Source organism: Perissodus microlepis, chromosome 20 (genome assembly GCF_051167445.1).
Source record: "Perissodus microlepis isolate ML-2025 ecotype Zambia chromosome 20, ASM5116744v1, whole genome shotgun sequence".
Taxonomy (NCBI): domain Eukaryota; kingdom Metazoa; phylum Chordata; class Actinopteri; order Cichliformes; family Cichlidae; genus Perissodus; species Perissodus microlepis.
In genome coordinates, this window is record NC_140480.1 from 14,867,353 (window position 1) to 14,882,806 (window position 15,454).

Consider the following 15,454-nt stretch of genomic DNA (forward strand, 5'->3'; position numbering starts at 1 on the left):
TAAATGTTCTGATTAATTTGTGAAAATCATCCATAGTTTTTTAGGAAAAGCTGAAAAAAAGCCCCAAAGCCAAGTTTGAAACAAATGAATAGGACTTATTTTTAAGACGAGATAATTATTTGAACATTTATATTTTATAGTATGTGTAAACTTTCTACTTAAAAAAAAACTAACTAAAAACAAAATATTAGTGACCTTAATATTTCTTGATGTTGTTTGATTTACACTCATATCTATTTCATTTTGGAAAACAAATAAATACCCAAAATAAATAAATACCCGTGGAAGTCTTGACATTTTTATTTGTAGTTTGTTTCAGCTTTCATACAAATAAACCAGAAATCAAATGATTAACAACAACAACAACAATAATAATAGTAGTATTAGTAGTAGCAGTACATTTCTTTATAGCCTGATGGTGGAAATAATAGCAGAAATTGGTTTACATGTAGAAAACATTTTGAGTAGGATTAACAGAGCAGGTTAATAAACCATAAATTAAAAAAAAAACATGAAGAAAAAGAAAGAAATGAGAAATAGGCCCCCAATTTAAGCATTCACTCAGTCACCCACTGAGTGCATATCTTGCATTCATACTGTGTCTTTGTCTTTCATTTGAATCCTGTCCTTGTTTGACAGTGAAATTGCGATTTGGCTGCAGCAGAGAGCAACAGATGCACAGAATGGAGAGATGACAACGTTGACGGCACACATACACAAGGACCGCAGGCATGGAAGGAAAGTGTTGCTCAGCTGTATGCAGGGAACCAGAAACCTAGGCACAGACAAAGATCAGAGTAAGTTAGTGAAGACGGCTTAGGCAGCAGAAACACCTGTGTAATGTGTCTGAACACTCATGTGGCAAACAGCTACAGGAAGAGAGGCTGAGTTTCTCAGAAGTAAAGAGGGGCAGAAGTTCACCAGCTTGCAAAAAAATTGCATCTATAAATTGTGAAGCAATTGTTCAAACACCAGTAACAAAAACACAAGACTTGTCCAAAGCTGCAACAGCTGCACATTTACAAAGATTTTACATATCTCATCATCTATAGGACATAATCAAAAAATTCACACAAGCTGGAGAAATTTCTGCGCGCATGTAACAAAGCTGAAAATTAGTACTGCTGAATATCTGCTGGCTGTGGTGCGACCACACTTGCAGTACAACAACAACAAAATCTTATTTGACCCAAAAATCCTTTTACATTTATAAGTGAGACATCTGCAATACTGCTAACAGGATAGCCAAGACTGTAAATAAGGTTTCTTTTGCTTGTGTATGGAAGAGGATTAGGGCCACTGGAAAAAAAAAGTGGACTCTTCCGTACTTATGACCTTAGTCCACTGAGGTTTCATTTTAGTGAACCTTCCTCAGTGTCTACAAGAGAGTTTTATTCATGTGACATTGTTATACTGTCAAGCAGGAATCTGCAAAGAAAGCTATTAAACATGTGATTGTCTGCATACTTATTTCTGCACATGTGAATTGTGCCATAAAGAACTGCCCCTGCCCCTTAGTCCTAATCCTAACTGTATACACAGTAAAACAGGATGCTGGTATGAACTGGGCAGAGACGAATATGTAAGGGGTTAGGTGACAACTTTGTCCATCTCTGATATATAGTCCATGCACTCAAATGTTATATTGAACATGTTTTAAAGTAGAGGCTGTGTCTGATGTTTCATTAGAGGCTAACTACACTCTTTCTTGCTAGGAAAAAAAACATGCCAATAATCCTAATAATACTGTGGATGTGTGTTTGTGGTTATTTGCAGATAAAGCGATGTGTGTCCAGAGGAGAAATATTTAATAACTCTCCAACATACCAGACATGAAGGCAGGCAAGAATGGCCAGGAAAATGCCACAAACGAGAGCGCAGGGCACAGCAAAAAGCAAGGAGAGGCACTGGTACGTCCAGATACGAGCATTCTCAAAGCCAGTGACGCTGTAAATCCACACTTGGTCTATGCTGTGAGGTTTGCTGGGTTCTGCCAACACATCACTGACCTCCACCTGTAAAAGGTAACAGGAGAGAAAGCTGAGGCTGAACACAATAAACTAGCCAAAGTTAATTCTATTTTTACCAGGATAGTTTTAACTGCTATCTTGATCAGTTAGATCTTTAACATGACAACCATGCACAATGTGCTTTGGAAACACGCAGGTTTTGGTTTGTGTATCTGTACTGAAAGCTATTTCATTCCTATTCCTAGATATTCCATTATAACAGAAATAATTTATTATATTTTATGTTTTTTCACTCAGACAACTCATGTTGGAAACTATGTTTGCAGCAGGAAATTATCTGGAATATCTGTATCTGAGCGATCACTCATGGGAATACCATTCACAGCATTTCTGGTCAGCTTAATGTTATATTAAAAATGATTAAAAATAATGTAGTTAACTTCAAAATAAAACAATATAAAATGATTTAAATTTGTTTTATTATCAAAATGTCACAAAGTTTGGGAAAATGAAATGTGTCATGTGTGGCTTATCTGAGATTTTCTGTTGCATTAACTCTTTCAATCATTAAGGGTTATTTCACTGCTGTTTTGTTGTGTTCTTTGGGGTTTTATTTGTGTCATCTATAGATTGCCCCATTTAACTCTTTCCAAGGAGAAAGAGCCCCCTCCCAAAAAAGCCAAAAAGAAACCCCGGAAAAAAAAAAATAAACAGGGACATCTGTCTGTTGGATGGGAAAATGAGGGTGAAAATGATTGTGCAGTCTCACAAGTGTGCAGCATTTTAAAAACCAAGATAGTCTTATAAAGAGTGTACAAATTCCCCAAAAATACTTTTTTATCTCAGATATAGATAACAGTTCTGAGACTGGTCAGATCCAATTAGAAGGTTAAAAAATACAATTTTTTGGTAGGACTGTGTCTATGCATGTGACATCTGGATTTTAGGACTCAAGGGCAGATGTTGTGACAAAGCAGACTCATAATAAAGAGAACAAACATCAGGACCTTTAGGTGCTGGTTGATACCACGAGGATCCCTGCTGACAGGACGAGTGGCTGCTGGTGTAGGAGGAGCAGCAGGTGGAGCTGGAGCTATGGGTGGAGTCGGGGCCCTGGGTGTAGTCAGAGCTCCAGGTGGAGTTGGAGCTTTTGGTGCAGGGGTTGAGGATTTGGATGCAAACTCTGGGGGAGGAGGGGGAGTGTTTATCTGTTCTTCCCCTCCGTCGTCTTCATCGCTGTCGTCAATCTTACACTCCACCAGGCAGTCGTCGCTCACCATCATCATCTTCGCTAAAAGCAAATGTAAATGTTTGCATTCGAATCACGCAGAATTGTTGAAGCCAACTAGATTCAACCCACAGACAGAGAGACTCACTCCTCCAGCTGATTGCAGGCCAGTGTAAAAGCGAGCTGAGCTCTGGCACTTCCACCTGTTCTTCAGCCTCCCGAAAAAGAAGTCAGTCCAAAATCTGTAAATAGCAGCTGGTAATTTTAAGACGGCTTTTTGAAATGGAAAGCTCTGCAGTGCAGCCAGTGGTCGCATTAGATACAGTGCAGCCAATGGTCGGATCTAACACGCGTGCATTTAGAACATTTCTATCAAAAAGGTGAAAAAATATATCGGTGCTTCCTATGAAACTTTCAATTCAAGATTTACGATTCACCACAGAGACAGCAAAGATATGAATAAATCATGTCTGACTTACCTTTTTTTTAAAAACAAAATGCTATCTTAATCCTTTCTCACTGACAGAGACCCTCAGAGAGAGAGAAAGATGGGGCAGGGGTGCTCTGCTTAGTGCTAATCTGAAATGTCAATGAGATCAGTTCAGCGGCTTCATCACAATGTCCCTCGAAGCTGAAGTGGAATTTACAGGACATGCAGAGACACAACACAGACACCTACAGTGTCTGACACAGACTTAGTGTGTCAGGAGTGCAAATGCGGCACAGTAGCTCTCTATGTGTGTGTGTGTGTGTGTGCGTGTGTGTTGGGTGGCTGTGTCAAGGGGTTATTTTAGGAGAAGGAGCAGACGGGTCCGAATGATCGCATTACAGAATTGGTGTGGTTTCCTAAAACAGAAACAATGACACATGCACCCACAGAGACCAATTATGTCGTAAACATGTTTCAATTAACATTAATACAACACTGATTCACCACAGTGATGAGTCAGACTGCAAGAGAGACTGTCACACGCAGGAAGTTGGGGTTGCTTATTTTTCCAGAGGCAAAATCTTTGAGTGACTACTGGAGAGTCATGTTCAGAAGCACAGCGCAACCACTTGTACCCCCATCACGCCCCAACAACAATCCCCTTAAATACAACAACAATCTGTTAACCATTCATCACTTTGTCATCTTTATTCATTTTTTTAACCACATATACAGTTGGACGCAGTAAACTTAGTGACATCATCGAACAGTGATCCAGAACAACAGGGTGTTTTAACCATAGATGCAGAATCAAGAAAAGAAGGGAAAACAAAACAACTCTTCTTTCATTTTTCCAATACTGAAACACAAAAAATGTGAGATGATGTATGTAAGATTTTAAAATGCTTTTAGAGTCAAAGGAGCTATTCACCTCGCTGCAGGAATCCTGAAACACATTTGAATGGGACCTGTGGGGAAAAAACATGCTTCCTGGTCCTAAAAATAAAGCCAATGCAGAAGTGCCTAAAAACCTGCATTCTCTCTGAAGGCCACCAGATGGCAATAGCTGTTGTTGAAAAAGACTGTAGGGGTCTTTGGGTAAAACTTTACTTTAGTCACTTGTTTTGGGTCATATACAATAATAATAAAAAGTAAAATCTTGGTTATATCATGTCTCAAAAAGGAAGATTAGCAGTGGCATTTTCTGCTCATGCACTGTCTAACAACTTGTCAGTCACAAGATATTGTCCAGTGAGCAAGCAGTTTCACTGCTGCTTGTCCTCATTGGAGCCAGTGTCTTGGAACCAAGATGGCGACAACAGAAATGTTCATCTTGTGGCTTCAAAACGGGACCTCAGACACCAACAGGTGACATCACGGTAGCTACGTCCATGTTTTATAGTGCCTATGATGGTGCCATAAACACAGCAAGGGGGGCCCAAAGTGTGGATGAATGAGTTTCATCCACACCATGGCGCCATGGTGTTCACAGTTTAAATCAAAGAAAGAGTTGGACACCTCTCTGATATAGGGGCCGTTTTGGCTCTCGAGACAAGGGCACAGTTTCCAGCTGAAGAGTAAGTCGACCTAAGACCTGAGAGAAAACCCTTTCTTATTCCTTCTAAGCCAAACCTGAGTTAGCCTGTCCTTAACTCTGCATAAGCCCTGAGATTTGGCCAACATATCAGGCCACGTCACATATGAAGGGGAATGTGTTTTTCTTCTCTGTGTTTTTTCAACACAACATGCTGTTATGCAAAGACCAAGTATACCAACCTCAATGCTAACAGCGTATCTAGCTAACACACACGGAGTCTCAAAGTGTTCAGTTTTCAATAAATTAATATGAAATAAACAATCAACAGAATAATAAATGTAAATGTTAAGTTGTAATTTGTGAGGTGATTTAGGATGTAATCATTATAAAAAGTTGCTTGATCATTTTTTTTTAGCTTGAAAGGAATTTTTCAAAAAAATATTCACAAAATATTTAAAAAAAATCTTTTTGTTTTATTTTTTTTTTCTCCAATAACACACTATTTAATGACAGAGGTGTTTTTCACTAGCTTTTTTTTTTTTTTAGCAGTATGCTACCGTCCTAAAGCAGCTAACAGCTAACCTTGCTAGCTGTTGAGCTAGCAGGGTGAGCTGCTAACCAAACCAAACCAATTCTAAATTAGCTACTGCTGTAACTCCAATAAACATCTTTTATATAAAGCAACAAATATGATATGCCTAGCATGTTGTTCTCCAAAAAGAGTCAGCTGGAAAAAACAAATGGGTTAGACAGTAAACTTTTGTTAACTGGTGAAATAGTTAGCTGATGTCATATAATCAATCATGTTTAAAATCTGCCATTTCCTGTTCTATACAAACCATATTGGATCAGTGTTTTTCCAGGTATACTGCTAATAACTTAAACTTTCTAAATGAGGCCTGTTCACTCAGTTGTAGCTCAATAAATTTCCCAGGACATTCACTCCTGAGAAAATTGGCAACATTCCTAAATATTTATCACTTGTAAATATTCCTTTCCACTGTAGAATGATGGACTTCAGACTGTTTGGAATGTGTAAAAAAACCTTTCCAGACTGATGGACAGCAACAGATGCCTCCCAAGATCATTGCAGATGATACATGGTCACACTTGCTTGTTGATTCAGTTAATCAGGTGGATTTGAATAGCAGCACCTGGACACTATTTCTGTTACTTCATATGAAAGCAGTAAAGGAGTACTTAGTTCTTCACACACTTCAATACCTCAATAAAATGTGTTGTATTTTGTATTTCATCTGAGGTTATATTTACTTAATTTTAAGATCTGCTAAAGATTATTTTTATTATGCAGTGATGATACGTCAAACCTTTAGAATTGAAACAGGGAGCACTTTCTTTTTATCATGCCACAATGTTTTGCTGCTAATACTGAACACTTTGGGTTCCATACACATCTGCCTGGGTCACATTTTTATTATAATATGCAGAATTGAAAATTATCAGATCTTTTCAAGTGAATTAAACATGTAGAGTAAAAGATGTGAAGGCACTCCTAGACACAGGCCCCAGATCAGTTTTCTTTTCTCTTTTAAATAAGGAAAAAGGTTTTTGGGTGAACTGATCTCAGACCTGCCACTAGGGGGCAGTTTTAGTCTTCTGTTGTTGATGTACAGTTAGTATCATGGCAACTGCGTTTAAATAGTCAGTCTGGTGAAGTCACATCCCTGATTCTCCAAAAATCCCAAACGCATGGAGAACAAAAGCAGACCAGGCCATAAAAAAACAACAACAAAGCAAAAAAAGAGACCAAAACCAGACACACTGGACATACACGGCACAGAGAATAGTGGCACTATGAGATGGCAGAGACTCACTTATTATACACGTGTCCAAAAAAAATAGGAAAAAACAGAAGAAAAAAAAAATCAAGATCTTTCCCAAATGCACAATTGGCATCAGCGGGATAATTATCATTGTCAGACAATGAATCAATAATTTCCTGGTTGTCCCCTCCTCAGTCTCAGTCCACCGGTCTGAAAAGGGCCCGTCCTCTGAGACCGAATCCTGCTTTTTTGGCCACAGGGGCAGCCTGAGGAACAGAGGAGGAGGTGGACAATGAAGAGGAGGAGGAGGAAGAGGAGGGTGCAGGGGCTGCAGTGGCCACAGGTGCAGTGATGCCGGACCCCTGCAAGGGAGGCTGGCGAGACAGGAGCTCCTTGAACACCGAGTTCATCTGACGGTTGATCATCTCCTGAGAGAGCGAGAGGAGGAGGAGGAGGGGAGGTGAACATCAAAGTTTTTCTGTTACATACTGCATTATTCTACTGCTGCATCCTGACACTGTTAAAGACTGGAAGGTCCTTTTTTTCATCACTTTTTTGTGAAGGCTCTAACTTAGAATCTCATAACTGAGCGACTCTGAAGGTGGAGTTTTGTATACAAAGTCAATTTAATCTAGACTTTAACAGAAAGTCCAATGACTGAACAACATAAGTTGCTGGTGGTGTTCTCACTGTAGAATGAATTCACTCTCACATCTAACATCATAGTTACTTACTCAGAATCAAGAAGTGATCCAAATATCATATAAAGCAGCGGTCCCCAACCCCCGGGCCACGGACCGGTACTGGTCCGTGAGTCGTTTGGTACCAGGCCGCCAGAGTTGTGGCTCGGGTGTAAAATTTAAGGTTTTCGGGGCTTTTATCGTTAACTCGGTTTCCCGTGTTGAAGTTGTGTGTCTTATTTTGAAAGAAATATTTATGCGTTACCATAGCGACCAGAGAGCTTTAAGGGGCAGAGAGGAGGATGTTATTCTCAATGTTGTTGGTGCATTTCAGGACGCTGCTAATAAAGTTACACAATTACACAGTGAATTTGCGTTTATTATTATATTTACAAAATACCACAGTTTTGTCTTGATCGTATCATTTTATTTTGTTGTATTTATCACCGACACCTTAAAGGCCGGTCCGTAAAAATATTGTCTGACATTAAACCGGTCTGTTGCGCAAAAAAGGTTTGGGACCGCTGATATAAAGGACCATTTCCAAGAAAATGGATGCTGTCATTCTTTATTCAGATTATCGGAGTGTTTTATCACATGCGTTACTTGTCCAATTTAACAAGGATGGAAAGAGTATGAGGAAATTGCTCTCAAGAAGTAATGCTACACAACCACACACTTATTATGTGAAAACATGCTTTGATTAAACATTACTGTATGCTGGGAAATAATTATGTGATGATAGTAATGCCTTAGAGCAGTGATTGATCATGCACGGTTTGCAGTGGTGGTAAGTGGTTAGTTAAGTTACTGTGCAGGTTGACAAAAATGTGTCACTTGGAACAAATATGGCAACTGATTGTTTAAATGATTTTTTTAAAGCAATCTGAACTAATAAATGGAATGAACTAATAAAAACAGCCGTGATGAAGACCTCAGAGTTTCAGTGGGCTCCAGAGGATTTTCAGATTTTTCTATCTAGAGCTCTTCTCTGTAAAATAACAAGTACTTCCCCTCTCTAATCATCAGTTCTGAATATATATATAACCGCCTTTCTCACAGTTGCATTAGTGGTGTTAACCAGAAAGAAGAGCAAAAAAAAAAACCCAAAGCCCACCACGGCTGCTTTTAATAGTCTTTATGTAGTAATACCAACCTTCATAAATTGCACCAACATCTACTTTTAGACTATGTGAGTGCATAATAAACACCCAGTAAAGCAAGCCAGGACAGAGATGCAACTCTAAAACTAACATTTTAAAGCAAAAATAGACCTGCAGCTGTGAGCCACAATGCAAAAGTCTCTAATATAAATCTAACGTCAACGAGCAAAACTAGCAAGCTAACACTCGTCAGATGAAACATCGTAAAAAAACACCACCAGCAAAGTTACTGCTTCATATTGTGCATACATTTGAACTTCTGGACGTTTTTATAAAAAGTCATACCCACATTTTAGAATTTTTCTTAATGTAATGCTTTTGTTTTGGTTGTTAACAAAGGGTTGAATATGGCACACCACTAACCTTATCAATTGGTGTTCTTTCTGCCTGAATGAATGGAGGTCTGTCAGGGGGTCTGAAGTTTCCCTGTCTCAGAGTGTCCAACGTGTGCCTTCGCTCCTGAGACCTGAAAGAAAAAAACATAAACAACTTAACAGAGATGCTGAAAGACACGGGCAGATGCCACCTCTGATCTGAACCTTACTTTAATGAGTTGAAAAAGTTTCTCTCCATCTTCTCACGCTATAAAGACTAAAGTTTTGGGCTTTGCCTCATTTATTCTACAGCTGCATTGTGCAATTGTGGAAAGCAGTGTTCTGACCTGCTATGTTACTTTCTATGCTGTAGCTCTGCTTTTCCACAATCTGATTCATAAATCCGCAAAGTCTAATTCCTCATCCTCAGCAGCAGAAAGTGCTGCTTCCGCCTAAACCTGTAAGCAGCTGCAGCTCTTCTCAGAAATACTGTGGAGATGAGCCAAATGGACAAATTTCTGCATCAGTGTGTCGGGCTACTGATACAAAGACACAAGGACACCGGCACCATGAAGTAAAACTGAAAAATACAAGAGTAGTGACTAGCAGTTTAACCCAGAATAGTGCACTGTTATTAAGAGTTCTGAAACATTAAAAATCAAAACAGACAGCCGCTCTACTTTTAAGATTAGGCTTAATTTCCTTTTTGACAAAGCTTATAGTTAGGGCTGGATCAGGTGACCCTGAACACTCCCTTAGTTAGTTCCTCCCTGCGTATTTCTCAAAAGCAACAGTCTCATTCCACCAATCCTGATTGGCGGGTGATTGCCACAACCACTTCGGGAAAAATCACCCACCCTTAAATAGTTTACACTTTTACACAGACGTCATTGTAGGGTCCTTACGGTACTAAGAGCCTTGAGTTATGATTGGGTGCTATATAATAAACAATTGAATTGAAGAAAATTATTGTGTAGGCTGTCAGATTGCTGTTTAACTCAGCTGTCAATGCCAGGTGAGAAGCGTGCACCTTTACTCTGGAAGAAGCTGTAAAACTTTGGGAAAGTTAATGAGAATGCATCAGTTTGTTGCAAGACGTAACTCCAAGCTGTTCTGTGTAGACTTATGATACAGTTTTTTTGTAATACATAACCTAAAAAAATTACTGAATGTACCTGACTGTAAGTGGAAAAAAATGAGATATTACAGTGGATGTAATATGCCTTCAGTTTGCGAATGACCAGATGTATGCAAATAAAGACTGTACTACTATGTAAATGGTAATGTTGCACATTGTTTGTATAGATAGATGCACACGTATATAGATAATGACAGTTTTATTTTCTCCCACTGTAACTCTCAGTAAGCAGTCCAAACAGAGGGTGATGTGGTGCTGTACAAAAAATGTAATGCAAAAACTTCCCGGCTCTCACGTGTACATTACTTCCCCTCATGCAGTTTTTTCCTGAACAGAGTTTATTCACAGTCTCAACTGGCTGCAAACCTGATTTATATCAATCTGAGTAACGCTGAACATGCATGAGGCCTGCAGTGCGTCAAGATAGGTGCGAGTCTTACACTGGCAGGTGTCGTGTGGCGGGGGAGGCTGGTGGCTTTCGACTAGGGCTCCCCTCACTTCCTCTCTGCCGTCCTGGCAACGAAGCGCTATCGCTGTTCACCCGCATCCTGTGAAGACACACAGAAACTTCTGAACTTTCAAGTCTATTTACGCACACGAGCTTATATGCTTCTTTGTACAAAAATGTGGAGCTGGGTAGACGTATGACTTTGTGTACTTAGATGTTTATGGCTATTACATGTTTTTAATAAACCGCAGTGTGCATTTGAGTGTGTTTGTTCGTCTGTGTATGCTTCTGTGTACCGGGTTGTGTTCTCTGTCTGTGGATCTTCTGCTGTCAGGTTTCCAGTGCTGCCTCCTCCTCCACCTCCTCCTTCTTCTCTTTTCCCTCGATCTGACCTAAGGGAGGAGAAGAAGAGAGAGATATATTTCACGAGAGAAAGTACAAGCAGTACAGTTTTAAATATGGGATGAAGACTGAGCAACAAACGTTTTGTAGGAGGGACCAGCAGCAGAGGTGAACTTATGTGTGACAAGAACAAAATAACTTCAAAATAAAGCAACAGCTCCTCAAAAAAGAAAATGACCTTTGAGAAACTTGTGATGTCCTGATGGTGCTTAGTCTGCACTGATATTTAATCACCCTCCTGGGAATGTTTGAGGCCACAGTTTTTAACTTTGATAAATGTTGGATATCATAGCACTGTTATCTCTTCATATCTGTATTAGAGATAACTGTGGATTGGTATAAGGCGCTATGAATTAGATATGCAGTTCAGACACCTACACACAAGCAGAGAACATGAATTGATGCTGAAATACTTTCTCTCTCCACTTGTGGGTTTTAAATTCTACCAGTTTATCTGATTTAATGGCATCCAATCAGCATACACACACACACACAGACGCTGTTTTTCTTTCATTTTGTCACTTCCTGTCACTTTAACTGGTAAAGAATATTAGTGGGGCCATTTGTAATGGAGAGGTCCAGTTCAGTGAATCGAATTACCCAACGTGCCCGTGTCGGCACTTGTCGTTCAAAGCAGCCACACTCCTAACTTTAAACCTTAACAGTATCCAAATGTATGAGTTATTAAAGAAAATCTATCCAGTCATACTGCAGGCTGCCGTGGCGCTCACTCAGGGAAACCGATTTGCCTTAATTTCACTTTGAATTGTGGCACTGAATAAACTGACCTGAATAGCAGGCAAAAACAGTAAATTCTGTATGAAATGATAATGATGCCTTAAGGGTGTCATGAAATTTCATTTTGGCAGTGGTTATGTGACATAGAAATGTCACTCACCCTTCCAGCACACTGATGTACTTGTGAGGGATGAGGCCCTTAACCCCTCCCACCTCTCCTCGCCACCAATCAGAAGAGGCCTTGCTGTGAAGGATGAGAGGCTCTCCCTGCTTGAAGGAAAGCTCCGCCGGGGATCTCGCCACGTAGTCAAACATAGCCACCGCCTCCCATTCTGTACACACCAGCAGACACACAAAGCAAGGTTATAATGTACCTTTGTGGTGTAACAGTACAATAATGTGGCAGGGTTGGTGCTTATGCGTACTGACCATCCTCACTGGGCAGATGCTCGGTCTCCCCATCTCCCTCTTCTGTGATTGGTTCACTGCAGAAAAGCAGAAAAACCAAAGTCATGCTCGGTTCCTCTTCTCTTCCGCTAACTGTCACACCACAGCCTCTCTTTATGCAAGACTTCATACTGCTGTGAGATTTCCCAAATGACCCTAAAACCTCAGGCTTGGTCTAATGTCATACAGAATGATTTTTAATAAAAAGATCATGAAGGAAACAGACTGACTTTGGGTTGTAGGGGGTTAGCCTGGAGGCTAGTGTTCCATTTTAGCGAGCAATCGGCTTAATAGCATTAAGCGTTATGTTTTTACACAAAGCATTGTGAGCTACACAGAAGTGCCTTTGGCATGGCATGAAATTCTGTTTCAAGAGGATGAACCATGAAAAGGGGGCTGAGGGGCGAAGATGCTTTATGTACTTGGAACCATCTCAGCCTGAGTCTTAAAAGTTTGACATGAACAACAAATCTCTGGAGCAAAAAGGCTGCTGCCCAATTATTTACTGACAACAGTAAATACTTCAACAAATATCTTTTCAGACTGAGCGTGATAGGCACTTTTATGTATTTACTTAATTTACTGCTCAAAAAAGCCCAAAGGTACACTTTTTAATCCGAGTACAGGATCAAACATCAGCCAAATTTCTGGGATATTGATCCTCTCAGTTTTGTAGCAGAGGGGGTATTAATCAGTTTCAGCTGCTTTGGTGTTAATGCACTAGAGGGGCAACAATGGGACAACCCCTAAAACAGAAATGCTTTTACAGCTGGAGGCCTCTGACATTTTTTCCCCTCCTCGTATTTTTAGTTTTTCGCACTAGTTTTGCATTAGTTTAGTGTCACTACTGGCAGCATGAGGCAATACCTGGACCCTACAGAGGTTCCACAGGTAGTCCAACTCCTCAAGATGGCACATCAATACGTGCCATTGCCAGAAGGTTTGCTGTGTCTTCTCGCAGTCTTAAGAGCATGGAGGAGACTCCAGGAGAGGCAGTTACTCTAGGAGAGCTGGACAGGGATGTAGAACGTCCTTAACTCATCAGCAGGACAGATATCTGCTCCTTTGTGCAAGGAGGAGCAGGCTGTGCACTACCAGAGCTTAAAAATGACCTCCAGCAGGACACTGGTGTGAATGTCTCTGACCAACAATGTGAAACAGACTTCATGTGGTGGCCTGAGGACCCCACCTGACCTAATGGAACACCTCGGGGAAATTATGTTTCAGTCCATTTGATGCTTCCAGGTTGCACCTCAGCCTATCCAGGAGCTCAGTGATGGTCCAGATGTGGGAGGAGATCCCCAGGACACTATCCACCATCTCATTTATAGTGATGCATGTATACGAGCAGGTGGAGGCATACAAATTGAGTACCATTTTGAGTTGCTACAATTAAATTTCTGCAAAATGAACTAGCCTGCTGCAGAATTTTTACACTTTGATTTTCAGGGTGTCTTTGAAATCAGTCCTCTGTAGTTTGATGTAAACAAAGAGCCCCACCCACCTGCATTTCAAACCATCGGTTTGTGAGGGGCAGCCAATCCAATGAACGCTGGCTTAAACAAAGGGTTAACAAAGGGACTAGACAACATTATTTTCATGACTAGCAGGTCGCAACTCGCTGCTTTTGATGTCAAACTGAAAAAGTTGTTTTCTTACTTTGCGTTGTGTTCACTGAAATTGCTGTCTGTTAAGAACTTAGAGTTGTTGTCTTTTTGCAGCAAAAACAACATTTTTATCAATGAGTACTCCTCTCACCAGTACTCCTGCTCCAGAGTCATGTGCTTCTCATAAACAGGGCCCGGCAGCTCCGATTGGCTGGGGAAGATGCTGTCATGCTGAAGGATCATGGTCTTGACAAGGTCGTTAACCTGTGGCTGCCTAGCAACAGCGTCATCAGAATCCATCCCCCTCAGCAGGCTTGGACCGAAGCAAACAGCCAGGTTGTAGGGCTGCATCATGTTCTCGTCGCTGTACTGAGACACACTGAGAAAAAAAGAGAAACACAAACACGCACATGGTGACTTTCTATTTCTGGCACAAGTGTGCAGTTTTATGAGCATGCCACATATCTGATATGTGAAAATATCCCACACTGGGATTTGGTGCAACTTACTGGTTGAGGAAAGCAAAAAGGTAACGCATCACGATGAGGAGAGGCCTCGGGAAGGTCGAGACAATCGTTTTAATCTGGACGGCTTTCTCCACCTCCTCCTCGATTTCTGATGACAGGAAGAAAACAAAATGACCTGATGAACTAAAACTTCAAGTTTTAGTTGTTGCATTTAAGTTTTTCCAAGCCTGAATTGACCAAAATTCACCCAAAATCCTTCCTTAAAGAAAGAGGCGAGGAGGATGGATTGATTATGCTATGCCACTAATGGAAAATCTACAAATTTAAGGGGAGTAAACAACCCCCAGGCAGGTTTGCAGCACTGGTTAGCTGTGCAAATTGTGACTCAGAGCATCTGTCCTGGAAAAATAAAAAAAACTGAATTGGGAAGAGACCTACAGAAATAACAGGGAGATAGTGGAAGGGATAAACACACAGCAAACTATGCGCTGCAAGAACCAACTGTATAAGTTGCATCTTCTTGCATCAACGCTGCATTGTTTTTGCTGCTTTGTGTTTGAGCATCAGTGAAGTTATATCAAGATAAACAGGATCACAGGCAAAAAATGGTTCACTGCACAGTACGCGACGGGATGAGCCAGCTTAACCAAGGTTGAGAAAGCATCTAGGAACTACAATGTTCCAGAAATACTCGAGTAACTGAAAGCAGACATGAAAAAGCCCAAGTGAAACCAGTACACAATCTGAAAACAGACACACACACATAGAGAAGTTACATAAGGGGTCTTACGGACACACTCCAGCAGCTGAGTGTAGCTGTCGTAGGGGAAGAGAGGAGGCTCGAGGCCTCTGAAGTACAGCTTCAGCACACCGGCCACAGAGTCCAGGTCACACTCACTATCTGACAGAGGATCCTCTCCTACACAGAGGTTAAACACACGTGAGATGACTGAATCGGAGTAGCAGAGGACACAGGCATGAGCTTTTTCCTTCACTCTATGAAGCCTTTTAGCTCTATGTTGTTGTCTCAGATCTCACAGTGTAAACTGCATGCTACCAGCTCAGCGCTGAAAAGACAAAGTTAGCGAATAGATGATGAAA

The 15,454-nt window shown here is 40.7% G+C and overlaps 2 protein-coding genes across 3 annotated transcripts in view; both read right to left on the reverse strand.

The window, feature by feature from the left end:
• Window positions 1-305: 305 nt before the first annotated feature.
• On the reverse strand, window positions 306-3,577 carry cav4b (caveolin 4b). The gene is made up of 4 exons (XM_084918057.1): window positions 3,347-3,577; window positions 2,978-3,261; window positions 1,828-2,015; window positions 306-775 (listed from the first exon to the last, which is right to left on the reverse strand). The coding sequence occupies exons 2-4, from the start codon at window positions 3,254-3,256 to the stop codon at window positions 592-594; spliced, it is 651 nt and encodes a 216-aa protein (XP_084774183.1). The 5' UTR covers window positions 3,257-3,261; window positions 3,347-3,577; the 3' UTR covers window positions 306-591.
• A 733-nt stretch (window positions 3,578-4,310) lies between these two features.
• Window positions 4,311-15,454, reverse strand: part of LOC146364292 (SLIT-ROBO Rho GTPase-activating protein 3-like) — a 33,506-nt gene continuing 22,362 nt past the window's right edge. For both annotated transcript variants that reach the window (XM_084916568.1, XM_084916569.1), the window contains exons 16-24: window positions 15,144-15,272; window positions 14,396-14,501; window positions 14,038-14,265; window positions 12,262-12,317; window positions 11,993-12,164; window positions 10,989-11,084; window positions 10,685-10,792; window positions 9,156-9,258; window positions 4,311-7,377 (exon numbers count right to left, since the gene is read on the reverse strand). In XM_084916568.1, the coding sequence (XP_084772694.1) occupies window positions 7,147-7,377; window positions 9,156-9,258; window positions 10,685-10,792; window positions 10,989-11,084; window positions 11,993-12,164; window positions 12,262-12,317; window positions 14,038-14,265; window positions 14,396-14,501; window positions 15,144-15,272 (1,229 nt within the window). In that variant the 3' untranslated portion in view covers window positions 4,311-7,146. The remainder of the gene's footprint in view (window positions 7,378-9,155; window positions 9,259-10,684; window positions 10,793-10,988; window positions 11,085-11,992; window positions 12,165-12,261; window positions 12,318-14,037; window positions 14,266-14,395; window positions 14,502-15,143; window positions 15,273-15,454) is intronic.